Genomic DNA, 16,529 nt, shown 5'->3' with positions numbered 1-16,529 from the left:
CACAAAAGCTTATTCATGTTTTGAATTTTATCACTTGGATAAAATCCTTCTCTCTGTAAATTTGGATATTGTGAGCATATAGCGTGTCTAGCATAGCAACATCTATGAAATTTACAAAGTTTGGGTGAATTTTTGCTTCAAAACGATAATATCCTACTTTTCCCCGTCTTACAAACACACCCGTCTTGTTTGATGACTGTCTTGTACCCACAATGCATTGCGAAGGAGCATGGTTGACTTTCGGCTAGGAGTGTCAGTCCTGTGAGGATGGATGTGTCGTGTCTGAGCTAGAGCAGTTGATATTTACTAAATCACCAGATGCCCAACGGTGTGAAGTAACCTTCTGTGCTATTATTATTATGCTGCAATAATTTCATCGAGTGAAATTGGAAAACTTCGTTAAAATCCGGTGAGTGGTCGTCACTGTTAGCGAGAGCTAACAGAGCTAGCCTGTCAGCAGCAGCAGTGACATGAATGTAAAGCAGCAGGTTTGAGTTAAAATGCAGTCTGGCCTACTCATGGTCACATTGGAGCACCGACTGCTTACTTGGTGGCTGGAGTCCAGGCCGGTGATTTTACTGGGATTTTACGGATTTGTTTAATGTACAGAAGCTAACTAATAGCTCCACTTCGGCCTAAGCTAGCACCAGCCAATTCATATTTGGTTCTTTTAATGTTTCTGTACTTCCATTGTTGTTCGGTTGTTTTATCTTTGTGATTAATTTGTCAAATGCATCAGTTTGATCTTACTAACCCAGCAATTGCAAGCTCATTAAGAATAGATTTAATCCATTGGCTTGTTTTTTCATAAAGCTGCATTTCAAACGTTATCTGTCAATAATAGTGGGACAAAGTTTCTACAGATGCTCTGATCAAATAACCTGCGCATTATTTAAAGCTCTGTCTTGTCGATACTGTCTTTGGATTCAGAGTTTTATTCAAGATTTACACATAATTTACTTTTTTAATTTCTGGATGAAAGCATATGTGTTTCTGACAAGATTATAAGTGGTGGGTAACAAGATAAATGGACAATATTACTGTTACAGAGCTGTCTCTCTCTATTGCTGCTTAAAATCTGAGGAAAAAAGTTTTTTTTTCAGTGGCCGTCGTCCTCGTCCATAGAATGTAAAACTGAAGGAATTCAGTACAACTATAAATTGACAGGTGGAAAGAAGAGACTGAATTAACCAGATAAATGTGGCCATGTAGCTATTTAAAACCTGTTACAGCCGTTTATAGTGCACTTCACTTTGTAACGTTACTCTGGCAATATAAATGTGCAAAAACAGCAGTTAAGATTGGACGAGAGTAGCCTAACTTTGGAGCAGGGCGGAGCTCAAATCAGTGACGGCTATTGCGGCACTTCCGGTGACAATTGCCGTATGGGACCACGGACCGCCGCAACCTGGCACGGGGTGCCACCTTACGGCAGCTGTCACCAAAAGTGCCACAATAGCTGCCACTGCCACGATTTGAGCCTGTTGTCTCTGTAACCCTGTCTGCTTCCTAAACATGCTAATGTTTCCTGTAACGACAGCACCCTCTGGTGGTAGACCAAAGAAGCCAAGATGGCAGGAGTTGGGGCCAAGCGCGAGGGACCACAGTTCATCAGCGAAGTGGCGGTGAGGGGCAACGCCGTCGTGCTGGACTACTGCCGCACCTCCGTTTCCGCTCTGTCGGGGGCGACGGCCGGCATCCTCGGGCTGACGGGGCTCTACGGGTTTGTTTTCTATTTCCTCTCATCCTTCCTGCTCTCCCTGCTGCTCATCCTCAAGGCCGGACGGCGGTGGAACAAGTGCTTCAAATCGCGGCGGCTGCTCTTCACCGGAGGCCTGGTCGGAGGGCTTTTCACCTACGTCCTGTTCTGGACTTTCTTGTACGGGATGGTGCATGTTTACTGAGACGACCACCCACAATCAGCCCTGAAATGTTTCGATATGATGCTATGTAAATCATTAGGTTTGTCTATCCTGCTGCTGTTCGTAGCTCAACCCTGTAGTGAAAGACTAAATATTTCTGTTGTGAGTAGATGGTTTAATTGAGGAAGTGTCAGTTTTACTGTAGGTAGCATTACTTGTCCTCCTACTACAGCTACCAGTAACATGACCACAATGATTAATAGCTTAGCTTGTAAAATCCTAATAAAGTGTGGCAACATTTTCATGTAAAACATGGTTAATATTGCAACTGATTGGAATAAAAACCTCTGTACAGATTGCTTTGCATTAATCTCTTAATGAGTCAGGCAGTAAATCAACATTACGTTGAACAGACTGAAAAAAACTCAGCATCCATTCAAACAGAGAACTAAGACACACACAGCAGATGGCTTCATGTACATGATCAAAACACATTGTGTCCACTACCTGGAAATCAAATTGCAGATAAAAAGTAGCAGCATTAACAGTTCACATAAATCATTTTCACTAAATAGTCAGTGTCCAACAGGAAAACCCTTTTTTTTTTCATATTTCCAAAAGCATCTTTGACATGTCTGTTACAAATCATGTTATTGTACCCTGACCTTTTCTATTTCTATATCTTCCTTTCAAAAATGTTCACATTTTACTCACATGGATTAGTTTTAAGAAAAACTAAAGGATGTTCACAAGGGTCATCGCTTTACTGTAACAAATTGCAATCGTAACTTTACAAACAGGCCCTTTAATGTCGCCACTCTGGTACCATCTCCATTCTCACAGAGTCCTTTTCAAACCCTCGGCCCTCACTGGTCTGCCCCACATCTGCATGTTTAGTGATTCTTGTTGGTGACTACGGCTTGATAAGCATTCAGCTCTGACAAAGTTTTAGTTTAACTCATTGAGCATAACGATCACCCTCCTCCTGTGACTGCCTGGTCCCTCATGCGTGCTGCAGAACATTTGAGATTTCCATCCTTCAACACATCATCAGTCAGGGACCGGGCCAGCAGCAGACGTCAGTCTGACACTGGGGTTCGCTTTCCGCAGCGTTAAAGAGACGTCTGCAGTCCAGTAGTCTTCAGTTGCCCGCCATGCTAGTTGTGCGAAGAGAAACTGATATGATGCTTTGGCACTGCGCCTTGTTTGGATTGGACGGCTGAGTATCGCTGCCCCGTGTTGCGTGGAACGGTGGGACCCCGTTTCTCCGCGTGGCTCTCCTCAGGAGCAGACGTCTCCACCGTTAGTTCAGTTTCCTCCAGCTTTTTGATAGAGTTGGCTGCATCTTTGTCTGCGACGGATTTTCTGGATCTCCTATCCCGGTTGCTTGCTTTATCGTCCTTCTGTTTATTTTTCTCTTTTCTGTAAAAATAAATAAATAAATAGAAAAGCTTGCATGGAGGCGATAAGAAGGGGGAAAAAAACGTTGTGCCATTGAGCCATACTTAAAGTTGATTATTTCAAATTTCCTCTCTCGGTAGAAGGAGCTCGTGTTCATCATGTAGAGAAGTATCATGTCACACACAAAGGCTCCCTGCAAGACAAACATAAGAACCGAACTCTCAAAACCACAGGAGGATACTTATTTCCCTTCTGAAATTGTAAAACAATGCCCTGCAGAACTATTCATATCGCTTTTACTTTGTCACAACCAGAGATTTCAATGTACTTTGAGATTTTAAAATCATAAACCAACACAATGTATTGGATCATTATGAAGTGGAACTGGAATCATACATGTTTTGAAACCGGTGGTGCAGCAAGCTTTTCAACAGTGCAGAGGGTGTGAGCTGACTGGTACTGTGGCGCAGGATCACATCATAGTAACTTAAGAAACATAAAAATCTTACCTGAAATGCACAAACCACATTTGTTTCCTTAACTACATATTATTAGACTACAAAATTTAAGTGTTATATGTTCTTTTGTGTTTTTCTGAAATTCTACAGTTTTGATTTGTAATTTCTGTCACTTCCTGGAATATTTTGACTTGTTGGTTGTGATTGGTCCTTTTTCATCCAAGAAATATGCTGATTGGATGAAAACAATCGGCCATTTGTTGGTGGCGTGATTACTCATTTTTCAGCTGCCTGTATATTGATGTATTTTGGAAGACATGAATTTCACACCATTTTGGCCTTGTTGGTGTTCCATATATGAGGAGCAGAAACGTTGAGGCTGAGCGTGTGTCGGATACAAATTTAACGATAAAGTGTAAGGAACCTAACACTAGTAATTATTGTTTGTTTGCAAAGATTATGTACTGACATCAGTTACACTGCAAACCCAGATTGCTGACATGAAGACAAAGCCACAGAGCCGACACTGAACGCAACATCTGTGGTGACAGGCGTGGAGATGGAAGAGGCTAAACACATCTTTCCTAAGAAAAGAAAACCAGAAAACCTGGAAGTGTGTTTGGTACAGGAAGCAAAAGAACTCCAGGCTTCACTAAAATCTGAAGCATCATTTTCTGCCCCCTTTACAATAATGCATTAATTGGTGTTGGTCCATCACATAAAATACTAATTAAAGTTTGAAAGTGTCCATCATGCAAAGAAGCTCAAAGTCTCTATATTTGCGACACACTGCATCCACTGCATATTTTAATAAATTACTTACGATGCCCATCAGAGCAACGCCTGAGCCAATCGCAATTATTGTAGGAACGATGTTGAATTTCCCAGCCTGCAAAACATCAACAAAACATTTATTTTATTTGTAGAATCACACGCAGCAGGTAAATTACGTACAGAACAAATCAGTGTTTTTTTTTGTTTGTTTAAATATTTCCAATGTTGTTATAAATGGATTACTTGGGGAGCAGTAACTCATTAAAATGAGATACAAAGCTCGTTAAAACAAGAATTTCTTTGAACAAAATATAAAACTTGATTGAAGAGATTTATATTACTAAAACCAAAAATATTTTCTAATTTCCAGTAGCTCATATTAAACTAACTGATGTAGATTTGAACACAGCAGCAGGTTTGGTCTCTAAATAGCAACAGATTTCAGCTGGTTTCTTGGCTTTCTGCACATTAATTTCTTCATATTTCAACATGTTGGCAACATTTAGTGTGAATTTTTCATCAACGGCTTCCCTAAATATCGAAACTGGCAAAACGCTGACATGTTCAACACTTTTTACCCGCTGTAGTTTCCTTGCGAGTTGCTTTACCTTCCCATTGATCATGATGTCAAATCGAATCCCATACACTTTGTACAGGGTGCGAAAAGTTTCACCATTTTGATCTTTGTAATACCTCGCATGTCTGGAGGAGAAAAGGGAAACGGTTCAGGTTAACCAAATATGTAAAAAAAGGAGAAAGTTAAGCAGAAGCATCGCACCTGAAGTTGTATCCTGATGTGATAGAGTTGTTTAAGTTCATGTCCAAACGGGTGAAGCTGTACTGTGGATTACACTCTGACGAGTCCTTATCCAGGTCGCAGTTCCACTCGATGAGGACACCGACAGAGCCGCCCTGTCGAACACACACAGTGAGCCCAAGGTGAGACAGTATCTATGGAAAACAAAGTGACAGGTCATCATGAAATCAAGAAGGTCAGAGTTAACGCCCGGCGAGTTAAACCACTTGACTTCATGTGGGTTTATTCAACTTAAGCTTTTTTTTTTCTGCCACTCGCTAATTAGGTAAGGTAATTTTGTTTATGTGGCACATTTTCAGCAACAAGGCAGCTCAAAGTGCTTTACATGAATTAGAAGAAAGTACAACAACAAAGGAAAGAGCAAAAGAAAACAAAAAAGTATAAAACTATCTATTGGTTCCCCATGATTAAGAATAGGTGGTCTGTAATTTATAAACTAGTTGGGCTTTCTCTGGATTCTTGATCTGATAAAACTAGATGGTACTTTCCAAGTTTGATCTAGACTTGTAAACCAACAGGAGTTTCAAAAGGTGGCTTCTGAAAGCAATTTCTTTTGCACTGGATTTTATTTATGGGTATCCAAGTAAAAGGAGTGAATAGAAATGCAGCATTATGACATTTTATCCAAGCATTTCAACAGCAACAGATGACATCCTGTAACCGGTTCAGATCTACTAAAGAAATGCTTTGGTACTGAATTTCAGGCAATAAAATATTAATCCAATTCTTTTCTTAAATAAGAAAATTATTTATTTGCATCTTTTAGTGTATTTGTAATATTTTATTAAAAAGAAAAAGAGCTTGAGTGGTTAAAAAAAATACATTTATGTAATGTTTTCATTTCTTTATTCGATTAATTGATTGTCAGAATATTTAGTAGGTTAATCAATTATTAAAATAATTGTTAGTTGCAGCCATAAACAAGATAAATTGTTAAAAAAATATAAATATAAAAACCACCACCAATGCTAACCTCATGATAGTCCCTCATCCGTTGGTTTCTGACATTCAAATTTCTCTCCGTCGCTCAACATGAACGAGATGTTGAACTGAACAGTTTTAGTTTGTATATGTTACATATAATCCAGGGGGATTTTTATGAACGCCGCGAGAAAAATCAAGTGAAACCAGTTGCTTCTCTCTACCTTAACAGCCATCTCCTGGAAGTCATGCCCCGTTCTGCTGACCAGATCTCTGAGGCGGAAGATGGGGCAGTAGGGATGGTTCTCTGTATCATGGAAGCATCTCTTTAGGTAGCCCTCATCAGATGTTTCAAGGACATTTGACCTACGAAGGTAGGGGAGGGAGAAGCAAAAACAGACCATTCTTTCAGATATGAATAGTGACTTATTACATTTAAAGCAGCTGTATTCTATATTTTCCAGGCACAAAGTAACCATTTTACAGCACAATTGAGTAACTATGTTACATTCAGTTCTTATAACAGTGCCATACACACACACTGTATATATACATATATATATATATATATATATATACACACACTGCTCAAAAACATAAAGGGAACACTCAAATAACACATCCTAGATCTGAATGAATGAAATATTCTCATTGAATACTTTGTTCTGTACAAAGTTGAATGTGCTGACAACAAAATCACACAAAAATCATCAATGGAAATCAAATTTATTAACCAATGGAGGCCTGGATTTGGAGCCACACACAAAATTAAAGTGAAATGTTCCCTTTATTTTTTTGAGCAGTGTATATATATATATATATATATATATAAAAATCAAACATGACTTAAAAGGAATTTGACTTCGTAACTTAACACCTTGAAATTGGGACTCTGTTGCTTTAAAAACTCCTGCTCTTTATGAAACTCCGCCTTCAGGAAGTCATCCCAACATGGCTCCTCTATTAACCTTTTAACAACATTTTTACCAGCGCCGCACTGAGAAGTAGATCGTATAACGAGCTCAGCAGATGCGCTGTTCCATCAGGTGTTTGCTAATTGCTGCTGGCTAGTCTGAAGGAGCTGAGTGACAGAGTTGTGGGGGAAGGAGGAGCTTTTGAGCTTTGACCTTAAAAGCGGTGCCAGGTCCAGTCAGGTGAAATTAAGTATTTCTCAAACTAGCATTAAGGAACCAAAGCAACACTGCAGGTATGTTTTTGATAAGGGAATAACATTAAAACATGATGTAAAGTTAAAAAACAAAAGTCAGTTTTACATAACAGTGCCCCTTTAGAGGCTCAAAAATTACATTTTCTGATGCAACGTTTCCCTCCTTCACAAAGCTGCAGAGAGACTTACTGTGTGGGCGTGTTGCTGAAAAGTGAACAATAGATGCAATCTGATTTATGTGAACTACTGACTGAATGCCGCTTCTATGGGAGTTTGCATCTCAGTGACATCTGACCTCTATTGTAAGCTTTTAAAAAGTGGAGAACTCGTAATATTTCTTATTTAAGACCTGCTGTAACCTGAACTCCTGCTCCTGTAGCAGCACACAAGATTCCCGGTGTAACCGAATGTGCCTCACTGTCAGAGGGGTGTTGTATTGCCAGCCATTTTTAGTGGCAGTCATCAAGTGGCGTCAAATTACTCCTCTATTGCCGTAATGTCTTGGCACGCTGCGGTTAAAGAAGAAGCACGAGGAAGACGTATGTGTAATCAGACGGAGCTCCTGATTGATGAATTAGGAACGATGTCCAGCAGCGGTCCGCTCTCTCCTGCGGGACGCGGACGGCGAGCGGCACCGGTCCCGCTCTCTGGGCAAACCCCCGTCTGATCTGACACCTGTCCAAACCAAGGGCTGCTGTCAAGGACGTCTCAGATGACTGTTTCACTGTCTCGCTGAGAGCAATGCACATGCCGGTATAAATAGATGACTTGGCACCCTAATGCTATTTAAAGCAGCCATTGAAATATGTATAGCCCCCCATCTCACTCTGTGCCGCGACGCTTTCAAAACCACAGGCACAGGAGCCGTCAGCGGCCACTTATAGCTACTTACTTTGAGAATTCAAACTTGGGGAACCGGATGAAGTTCTTGATGTAGATGGTGAAGTTTTCTGCGTCGCTCAGTAATGGCTCTCTGTGGTAAAAAAAAAAAAAAAAAAAAAAAAAAAAGACAGCCACTATAAGGAGGCTGTTTTAGAAATAACAGGTCTGCTAGGACTGGGCCAGATGATTTAAAAATAGAATCTCAGACTTTTCATATGAAATAAAAACATTTTTTCTCTCCCCTCTCTCTTCTTTAATTAAGAAAAATTACAAATGATAGAAAATATTTTTTAATTGCTTTTATTGATATCATCGTTTCTTTTGGTTGAACTTTGAACTCAAAGTCCAACCAAATACAAAATGTAAAATGTGCTTCTACAACAAAATTACAGAAACCCAAGGAGTTCATTGGTGGGGAAAAAAAAAAATCCAGATTTTCCAAGAATGAAATCTTGGTGAACAGAAACTTTGGTGAATCAATAAAATCCATTCATCGCCCGGCCCTAAGCTCTGCTGTATATCAGAGGAATATTTAGTTCAGTTTTGTATGAGTTAGCGTTAACACACATTGGGAGGAGGATTCTTACGTTGGCTTCTGGCTGTATTCGATGGGACACCAAGCGTGAATCTCACAGGTCCCTGTGCTGTTCAAACACAAGCCCGTCTTTATTCCTAAAACAGACAACATCTTAATCTCTGTAAAGTAGCAAAACAAGCTGATGGCAATATTTCACTCTTGGAAGGATTATACTCCCAAGTCAAAATTTTTTGCAGTACTGCGTGTACTAATGCTTTGATGAAGTGGTGAGTAGTTTATTGTTGAAATATTCACTAATGTTTAATATGCACTGCATAGCTAAACCCTCGACTGGTTGTGAAGCGCAGACTTTCCAAGCTGGAATTAAAACTTCAGCTGACCAGCTGAAGAAGAGTTTTTTTTCTTGACACATTTTTAAAATATTAGTTTAAATTATCACTTGTTGCTTTCTGGAACCTTGGATAAATTATGCTCCTTTTTTCATAGTTGTTTGGGCTCATTTTTTTAATACTAAAAAGAAGACTACATCTAAATGCTTCTATTACTGAAGCATCAAAAATTGTGACATGGTAAATTTTAAAAATCACCCTTAAAACTCATTTGATGTTTTTATGGTGCTTAGAAAGTTGACTTTTTTTTTTTTTTGCACAATTTACAACAACATATCCGTCATTCTGTATGTGTGGTACCTTAATTTTGGTTTCAAATACTGTACAAGAACCAGTATTTCTAATATTATGAATTAATGAATACCAAGCACTTTTATAAGATAGCTTGCCTTAACTCGAAAATCTACTTCCTATTTAAGTTAACATTTTTGGCACTTTTCCAGATTTGTATTTCTGAAGTTTCTAAGAAACTCCCCAATGAATGACTCCTACCATGTCCAGCTGTGACACTTTCCCCCTCAGGGCAGTCGTCGTCGCTTTGACATCGTCCATCTGGTACCTTAACACTCTGCAGGAGGAGCAGTAAAGGTTTTCACAATGGAATAGCTACATTTAAAAAAAAAAATCTCAGTATAGGTACTCACCTCAGCACAGAAGCCCAGCCTCTGATTCGGGGTCTCTATGTAATTTGTTACTACAAAAAACACCTGCTCACCCTGCAGAATTCAATTAGGTTTAGAAAAAGAAAGTAAAAGGTTAAGCACATTACATTGTTCAATACTGTTCAGTCTGCTGAGACAGACATTGAGGCTAATGCCACATGGCGAAAAAGACACTTCTCATTAGCAGCAGACAGAAGGAACGTTTTGAAACAGTGTTTGTTCAAGTTGCAACCACTAACTTCAATATATTTTATTACATGACAAACTAAAATTATTTCGTACCACACAGTAAAGTAGAAGGAAAATGACACGGGTTTCAACATTTAGTAACAAAATGTATGTGTGCATTTTTATTCAGCCCCCTTTACTCAGATGCCCCTAAATAGTGTAACTAACCACCTTCACATGTCACCTAAATAGTCAGTAGAGTTCACCTTTGTGTAATTTTATCTCAGTATAAATGCAGCTGTTTTCTGAAGGCCCTACGACACGCGTGTGTCGCCCGGGGGGCCAAATTTGGCCTGCAATAGCTTTTTATGTGGCCCTGAAGACTCCTAATGACATCAACAAGTCCCTCCAGTTTTCACAAATCTGCAAAATTCACAGAAAATTCACGCAAAATCAACAGATCCCCACATTTTTTCTGATTTTACTGCAATTTTTTCTCAAAATTGTCCAAAAACATCGAGTTTAAGTGACTGCTGCCTCGGTTTTACTTGATGTCAGGTTGTAGTCCGTGACTGACAGGGCGATTAATAAAAAGTCACATTTAACATCATACATTTGCACAAATATTGTAAAACTTCCTTACAAATATTTTTAAATTAGCACCACAAAATTGGTGATTTTGATTGCAAAAAAACAAAACAAAAAACAATCAGAATCCTGGATTGACAGAACAGTGTGAAAATATGTTCAGTATTATTTAAAGCTGAAACAAGCAGCTATTTATTGATATTTTATCAATTTAATGGGTTCTATCAATACATTCTGGCACAACCGGCCCTTTAAAAACATTCAGATTTTTAATTTGGCCCAAAATGAAATTGAGTTTGACACTCCTGCCCTACAAATTGGTTAAAGAACATTAGTGAACGACAAACTGTAAGAAAGCAAAACACACAATCGTCTTTATATATAGATATTTATGTCCAGTGTTTTATAGATTGCATGAAAATAGCTTTCAAAGGACTGGACTCAAGCATGTTTGGTTTACAGAAGTGGCCCAGTCCATACCTAAATCAGAGTTTAAAAGTTCCTAGCTTAAGATTTATGTTTGCAAACACTCTCCCTCTCATTTGACTGACCTTGAGCAAAAATGTCAGACCAGGCGTACACACCAGATAAAGACAAACCCCTCAAAAAACAAACTTGCAGCAGTAATTGGCAAATGATGATAATGTAAAGTCTGGTTGAAATGTAAAAATTTGACAATAAATTACTCACATTCGGAGGTATGACGTAATCCTCTGCACTCCACAGGTAAGGTCCGGTCTCTGAGGTGTTGGTCAGAGACACGCCTTTGAGCTTGGTGATGACTGAAGTCTGGATTGCCTCCTCCCTCTCCTGGTACCCTTTCTTCATCACAAACACCCATCTGAAACATCATCTTCATCACTCACTGTGTTTTAGAACAGTTCCCTCAAGCTAGAACCACGTTCTCCAGCCTCAGCAGGCTGCAGTCCTCACCAGCATGGAGCAACAGGCTGCTGTCAGTGTTTTCTGTGTGCAGTGGTGGTATGAAATGATTTGTCTATGCAAATGCATGTCCCGGGAGTTACACCGCGACACAAACGATGCCTGAACCCGAGACGTGCATGCCATTAGGCAAACCAGTTTCCAAAAGCCAGAGGCCTTGCTATTTTCGATTTTGAGGTTAAGTTTATCGTAAATCCAATCTTATATTAACAAATAAATTGTCATAGCATAAAATCTATGGTATAACGAAAAAAGTTGCCGATTTGACAAAAAACATTCAATCCTGACTTGGCGATGCTTCAAGATAAAGTAAAAAGCAATCATCATGTGCAACTTTAAAGCCACCAGCTATTTAAAATTGTCCCATAAGCTCTCCTATTTTTAACTTTGCCATCCACTCTCCGCGCCTTTAGTCCGCGCAACAGACCTCACCCGATTATGTATCCGAGCACGGCCAGCTGATAGAGCCGAAACAAAATCCCGATTTTCCTGTTTTCGGCGATGACATATTTCTCTGTCTTGTAGTTGAGGAGAGAGAAGAAGAAGCCCCCGCAGCCTGCCATTAGTCGCGCCTCGCCAAAAACCGAAATGAGACAGCAGCAGGTCCCAGCCTCTCTCTATCCCCGCTGATATGCCACAGCTGGGTCACTTGTCATGCGATAGACAGACAGGGGCTGAGAAACGCTGATGCTCGCATCCCAGAAGTCAGTGTGAGGTGCTGAGAAATTCCTTTCACTCACTCAGTACTAGTTTTACAGTTCAGCTAAAAAAAAAATGAAGAAAAAAACAGAGAAAAACTTAGAATGTTATGGAAGCCCGTTTCTGCCACTCCGTTGAAAATAAAATAAATGATCTCATTATAATGAAATAATGTCTAAAAAAATAACGAGATAGCATCTCATTATTTCAGGAATTAAAATAGTATCTCATTATTTTTGAGATACTATCTTTATTTACACTATCTTTACTTTTTACCAGAGTGGCGGAAACGGGCTTTCATAGAATGTCTTGGGGACAAAAATCCATGTTTTTGTTAGTCATGTCACAAAGAGAAACTCAGACATGAATATAGATTTATTATATAAATAATATTCCATGCCTGTATTGTATTTTGTTTGTATTAATTTGGATTGGGGGTCGAGGAGGCTAATATGTTCAAAAGCCCAACCACTATGCTTGCAAGTTGATCTAAAGTATTGGGCAAATCTGCTATAAATATTGGACTGTTTCAAATTTCAGTGAAATAGAATTGCCCCATTACACGTTTGATTTTTTTTTTTTTACATTAACACATTTCAGATCATTCACTAAGTTTTAATATCACACAATTTTCTTTAGAATATTTAATTTAAAGGAAAGTGAAGTATCAATATGTAATTGCTTTAGTAACAGGTTGTGCCACAAAGAGCTGCTAGAATAGCCAAGCATTTATGATATATCCTTTACAGAACTATGAAAAAAATGTACAAAGGGCTTAATTGAATTCAAGTCTTTTTTTGACCTAGTACAACTAGATTTCCAACTGGGGAACAGAATTAATGAAGCCATTAGTTTTTTTATAAATGCCACCTTTACTGGATGTACCAGGATGTACACTGGAAAGGTTGACCACAGTCATTTCTGGATAATGGCCAAAGTGGGGTTTGCTGAGGTCAAATCACCTGCTTAGATCAGGGCATGACAGGTTCATTTTTGGGGCCTTTTCATTTAATGGCTTCGTCAGCTCTAATGGCTGACAGTTGTCTCGGCAAGACAAAGGTCACATTGAAGACCAAGGCTTCTGGACACATTATCTGTTATTTTAAAAGTCTGGCAGTAATAAATCTCAGGTGGCACTAGAATTCAAGACTTTATGTATTTAGATTGGTTTGGATACAAGTCATCCCCTGGAAATGTAGAAACTTTGCAAATCACTTTAAAGTCCCCCATTCAAAAGGCTGGTATTGCAGTCTGAACAGAATAGCCTGACCAGTGTGTAAGGGACACATTAGTCATCAATGGTAATGCAGTGCCATCTAGTGGCTTTTACATGAATCTGCTCAGATTTATGGAAACTACCGAGGGCAAAGGAATATTTTAAATCTGGCAATTTACCCACCAATTACTTTGATGTAATACACTCAAACTACAGGAAATAAGGCAAACAAAATCCATTTATTGTGATCTCACTTTATTAGGTGCATTTGTCATGTTAAGTGAATAAAATATTGAACTCATTTACTGGCCACCCCTCAGACGGAGAACAAGGTGGAGGGTAGATTCTTTCTGGATGTTGTAATCGGACAGAGTGCGGCCATCCTCCAGCTGCTTGCCGGCAAAGATCAGCCTCTGCTGGTCAGGGGGGATGCCCTCCTTATCCTGGATTTTGGCCTTGACATTCTCAATGGTGTCACTGGGCTCAACTTCCAGGGTGATGGTCTTGCCGGTGAGGGTCTTGACGAAGATCTGCATGCCACCCCTGAGACGGAGGACCAGGTGAAGGGTGGATTCTTTTTGGATATTGTAGTCAGACAGGGTGCGGCCATCTTCCAGCTGCTTGCCAGCAAAGATCAGCCTCTGCTGGTCAGGGGGGATGCCCTCCTTATCCTGGATTTTGGCCTTGACGTTCTCAATGGTGTCGCTGGGCTCAACCTCCAGGGTGATGGTCTTACCGGTGAGGGTCTTGACGAAGATCTGCATGCCACCCCTCAGACGGAGGACAAGATGGAGGGTGGATTCTTTTTGGATATTGTAGTCAGACAGGGTGCGGCCATCTTCCAGCTGCTTTCCGGCAAAGATCAGCCTCTGCTGATCAGGGGGGATGCCCTCCTTATCCTGGATTTTGGCTTTGACGTTCTCAATGGTGTCGCTGGGCTCCACCTCCAGGGTGATGGTTTTGCCGGTGAGGGTCTTGACAAAGATCTGCATGTTTGCGTCTGAAATAGAAGAGAAAGTGAGGATCCCGAGGTACCGTTTCAACTTCCCGTTTATCTTGCTTTAACTATTCAGGTGGGGGAATTAGATTTTAAAATCCCGTCGATATTCACTCTACATTAACCTACAGTCATAATTGAATTACTCGTCTCTTCATGAAAGACACGGCAATTAAAAATAGAACAGTTTGTGGGGTTCAGTGTACAGAGCGAACTGACTGGTAAGAGGGCGGCGATTCAAGCATAAACGCCATTTTGGAAAAAGCCATTGTTTGCCTTCCTGCTTTCAGTCGAATGGATGACACAGCTCGAAATAAAGTCGCGTAGTTTCTGAAGACCAACAGCTGTTCTGTTTAACGGTGTTATTAAAATTGCCGACAAAATAAAAGAGAACCTGCCAACCAAATTGCTTGAAATTGTTATTCCTGGTTGCTAACCACCATACGTGTTCCGGTTATTAGACGTCAGCTGACTGGGAAAAACAAATGAAGCCAACTGGATTAAAAAGTACCTTAAACAAACTATATGAAACAGAAACTACTCAAGAAAACAGTTAACTGTATAGTAAGAGAAAACATAAAGCGCAAAACACCATACTTACAATTTTTTGCAGCTAGTTCACTAGATTGCTCAAAAACGGCGAATTCCGCTCTCTGACTGCTGTTGCTAAGAGGCGAGCACATTTATACCCTCGATGCGCCCATCAAGTGATATTCATCCGCCCACGAAAATAGTCCTCATTTTTTGGTTTTAGTTTTTTTCTGTATACCGTTTTTTAATTAATTACTTTTATTACATAGCCCGGTTTTATATATATTATTAAAATCCCTGAGCCTATTAGATGATATTCAAAAAGGTGCGCAAAACAGCAGTATTAAAATGAATGAACTACAAAATTTAGTTACACTTCAAGATTTCAGGCTATAAAAATCAAATTTCTAAACGTGTGGTTGCCAAACTTTTAACTCAAACTCCACCAGTGGTGGTTATTAAAGGAATACGAACCTGGGTGAGCCCCTACTTCTCCGCCTAGAATATTTTACAAGAGATTCTAACAATATTTTTGAGAACTGGGGATCCCATTCAAAAAACCTTACCAGATTGGGCCAGTTCAGATTTGGAATATATTACATCCTGAACTAACTTGACATGATAAAATGCAGTTCAGATCCCTTTAAAACAAAAACAAGTAGCATAATAACTCTTAAATCAAATACCAGCAGCTTCCAGGGCAGGCCCAAGGCACATGCAAAGTAAGCGGCTGCTTAGAGCCCCCACGCCACCATGGGGCCCCCAAGAGCAACAAACTAGCATGATAGAAAAAAATATATATATATAATAACATTGAATAATGCAATAATTACTTTATTGTTTTTATAGATAATAATGATTAATCTCTTCCTGTTAATGGTCTGCTGCCACTGTTGGGAAATGGATACTAAATTTAGTGTTTATCAGTTGATGTTATTTTCAAATAGTTAAAATAAAATGGCATACTTAAACACCACTCTGCATTTTAAAATCCAATTTATTATTTTTTTTATTTGTTACTCCTCTAAGGTTGAAGTCAAGTCATAATAGCACTGGTATAATATATGCTAATTACAAATAATGCTAATAAAAGTAGGCACGTTACATACATAGAGCATCTTAGGAATTATGAATCATCTGGCGTTGACATGTTGGTATGGGGGGCCTCCCAGAAAAAGCTGCTTAGGGCACCAAAGGCTTGGACCGGCCCTGGCAGCGTCATCAGATTAGCTAACTTGTACATCTAAACTTTTTTATGATGCCCACTGTTTTAAGTAATCAAAAACCAGTTCAAGATTAAGTGATATAACCTTTTTAAAGTCCTCTGCTTTGTATGCTTCACCGTGGCAGAATATAGTCCTGGGTATGTTGAACATTTTAAAACTTCAGTATGTGGCAAGTATTGGGAGATACTTTGATCTATAAGAAATTTAAAACAAAATCACAACAGACAAAGTTCCACATTTGCTCCTAGTACCAGCCCAAGTACCACTGGTACTTGAATCATATCTTAAGA

The 16,529-nt window shown here is 39.4% G+C and overlaps 3 protein-coding genes across 4 annotated transcripts; 1 reads left to right on the top strand and 2 right to left on the bottom strand.

Annotated features, from left to right (window-relative positions):
- The first annotated feature begins 204 nt into the window (after positions 1-204).
- On the top strand, positions 205-2,219 carry emc6 (ER membrane protein complex subunit 6). The gene is made up of 2 exons (XM_015012316.2): positions 205-409; positions 1,541-2,219. The coding sequence occupies exon 2, from the start codon at positions 1,572-1,574 to the stop codon at positions 1,902-1,904; it is 333 nt and encodes a 110-aa protein (XP_014867802.1). The 5' UTR covers positions 205-409; positions 1,541-1,571; the 3' UTR covers positions 1,905-2,219.
- On the bottom strand, positions 2,219-12,457 carry p2rx5 (purinergic receptor P2X, ligand-gated ion channel, 5). 2 transcript variants are annotated; one of them, XM_015012304.2, is made up of 12 exons: positions 12,003-12,457; positions 11,319-11,469; positions 9,855-9,926; positions 9,703-9,778; positions 8,871-8,955; positions 8,294-8,374; positions 6,458-6,599; positions 5,274-5,407; positions 5,074-5,197; positions 4,545-4,610; positions 3,368-3,456; positions 2,219-3,284 (listed from the first exon to the last, which is right to left on the bottom strand). In XM_015012304.2, exons 1-12 carry the CDS (start codon positions 12,131-12,133, stop codon positions 3,020-3,022), a joined length of 1,416 nt encoding a protein of 471 aa, XP_014867790.2. In that variant the 5' UTR covers positions 12,134-12,457; the 3' UTR covers positions 2,219-3,019. The 2 variants fall into 2 exon arrangements, with proteins under 2 accessions (XP_014867790.2, XP_014867791.2); XM_015012305.2 differs by having other exon boundaries at positions 5,104-5,197; positions 12,003-12,455.
- Positions 12,458-13,723: 1,266 nt separating this feature from the next.
- On the bottom strand, positions 13,724-15,194 carry LOC106933200 (polyubiquitin-B). Its single transcript, XM_015012307.2, has 2 exons — positions 15,084-15,194; positions 13,724-14,485 (listed from the first exon to the last, which is right to left on the bottom strand). Exons 1-2 carry the CDS (start codon positions 15,163-15,165, stop codon positions 13,788-13,790), a joined length of 780 nt encoding a protein of 259 aa, XP_014867793.1. The 5' UTR covers positions 15,166-15,194; the 3' UTR covers positions 13,724-13,787.
- Between the last annotated feature and the right edge of the window lie 1,335 nt (positions 15,195-16,529).

This window comes from Poecilia mexicana, unplaced genomic scaffold (genome assembly GCF_051168715.1).
Source record: "Poecilia mexicana isolate PSO_F unplaced genomic scaffold, ASM5116871v1 scaffold_14, whole genome shotgun sequence".
Lineage (NCBI taxonomy): Eukaryota > Metazoa > Chordata > Actinopteri > Cyprinodontiformes > Poeciliidae > Poecilia > Poecilia mexicana.
The sequence above is the reverse complement of the archived record's forward strand: the minus strand, read 5'-3'. Positions and strand labels throughout refer to the sequence as shown.

Coding starts and splice junctions, on each gene's coding strand:
- LOC106933200 (XM_015012307.2), bottom strand. CDS start 15,165: ATGTGCTCGCCTCTTAGCAACAGCAGTCAGAGAGCGGAATTCGCCGTT. Junction 14,486..15,083: donor TGAACTAGCTGCAAAAAATT/GTAAGTATGGTG, acceptor CTTCTATTTCAG/ACGCAAACATGCAGATCTTT.
- emc6 (XM_015012316.2), top strand. CDS start 1,572: ATGGCAGGAGTTGGGGCCAAGCGCGAGGGACCACAGTTCATCAGCGAA.
- p2rx5 (XM_015012304.2), bottom strand. CDS start 12,133: ATGGCAGGCTGCGGGGGCTTCTTCTTCTCTCTCCTCAACTACAAGACA. Junction 8,375..8,870: donor GAATACAGCCAGAAGCCAAC/GTAAGAATCCTC, acceptor TTTTTACCACAG/AGAGCCATTACTGAGCGACG. Junction 6,600..8,293: donor CCCAAGTTTGAATTCTCAAA/GTAAGTAGCTAT, acceptor CTACCTTCGTAG/GTCAAATGTCCTTGAAACAT.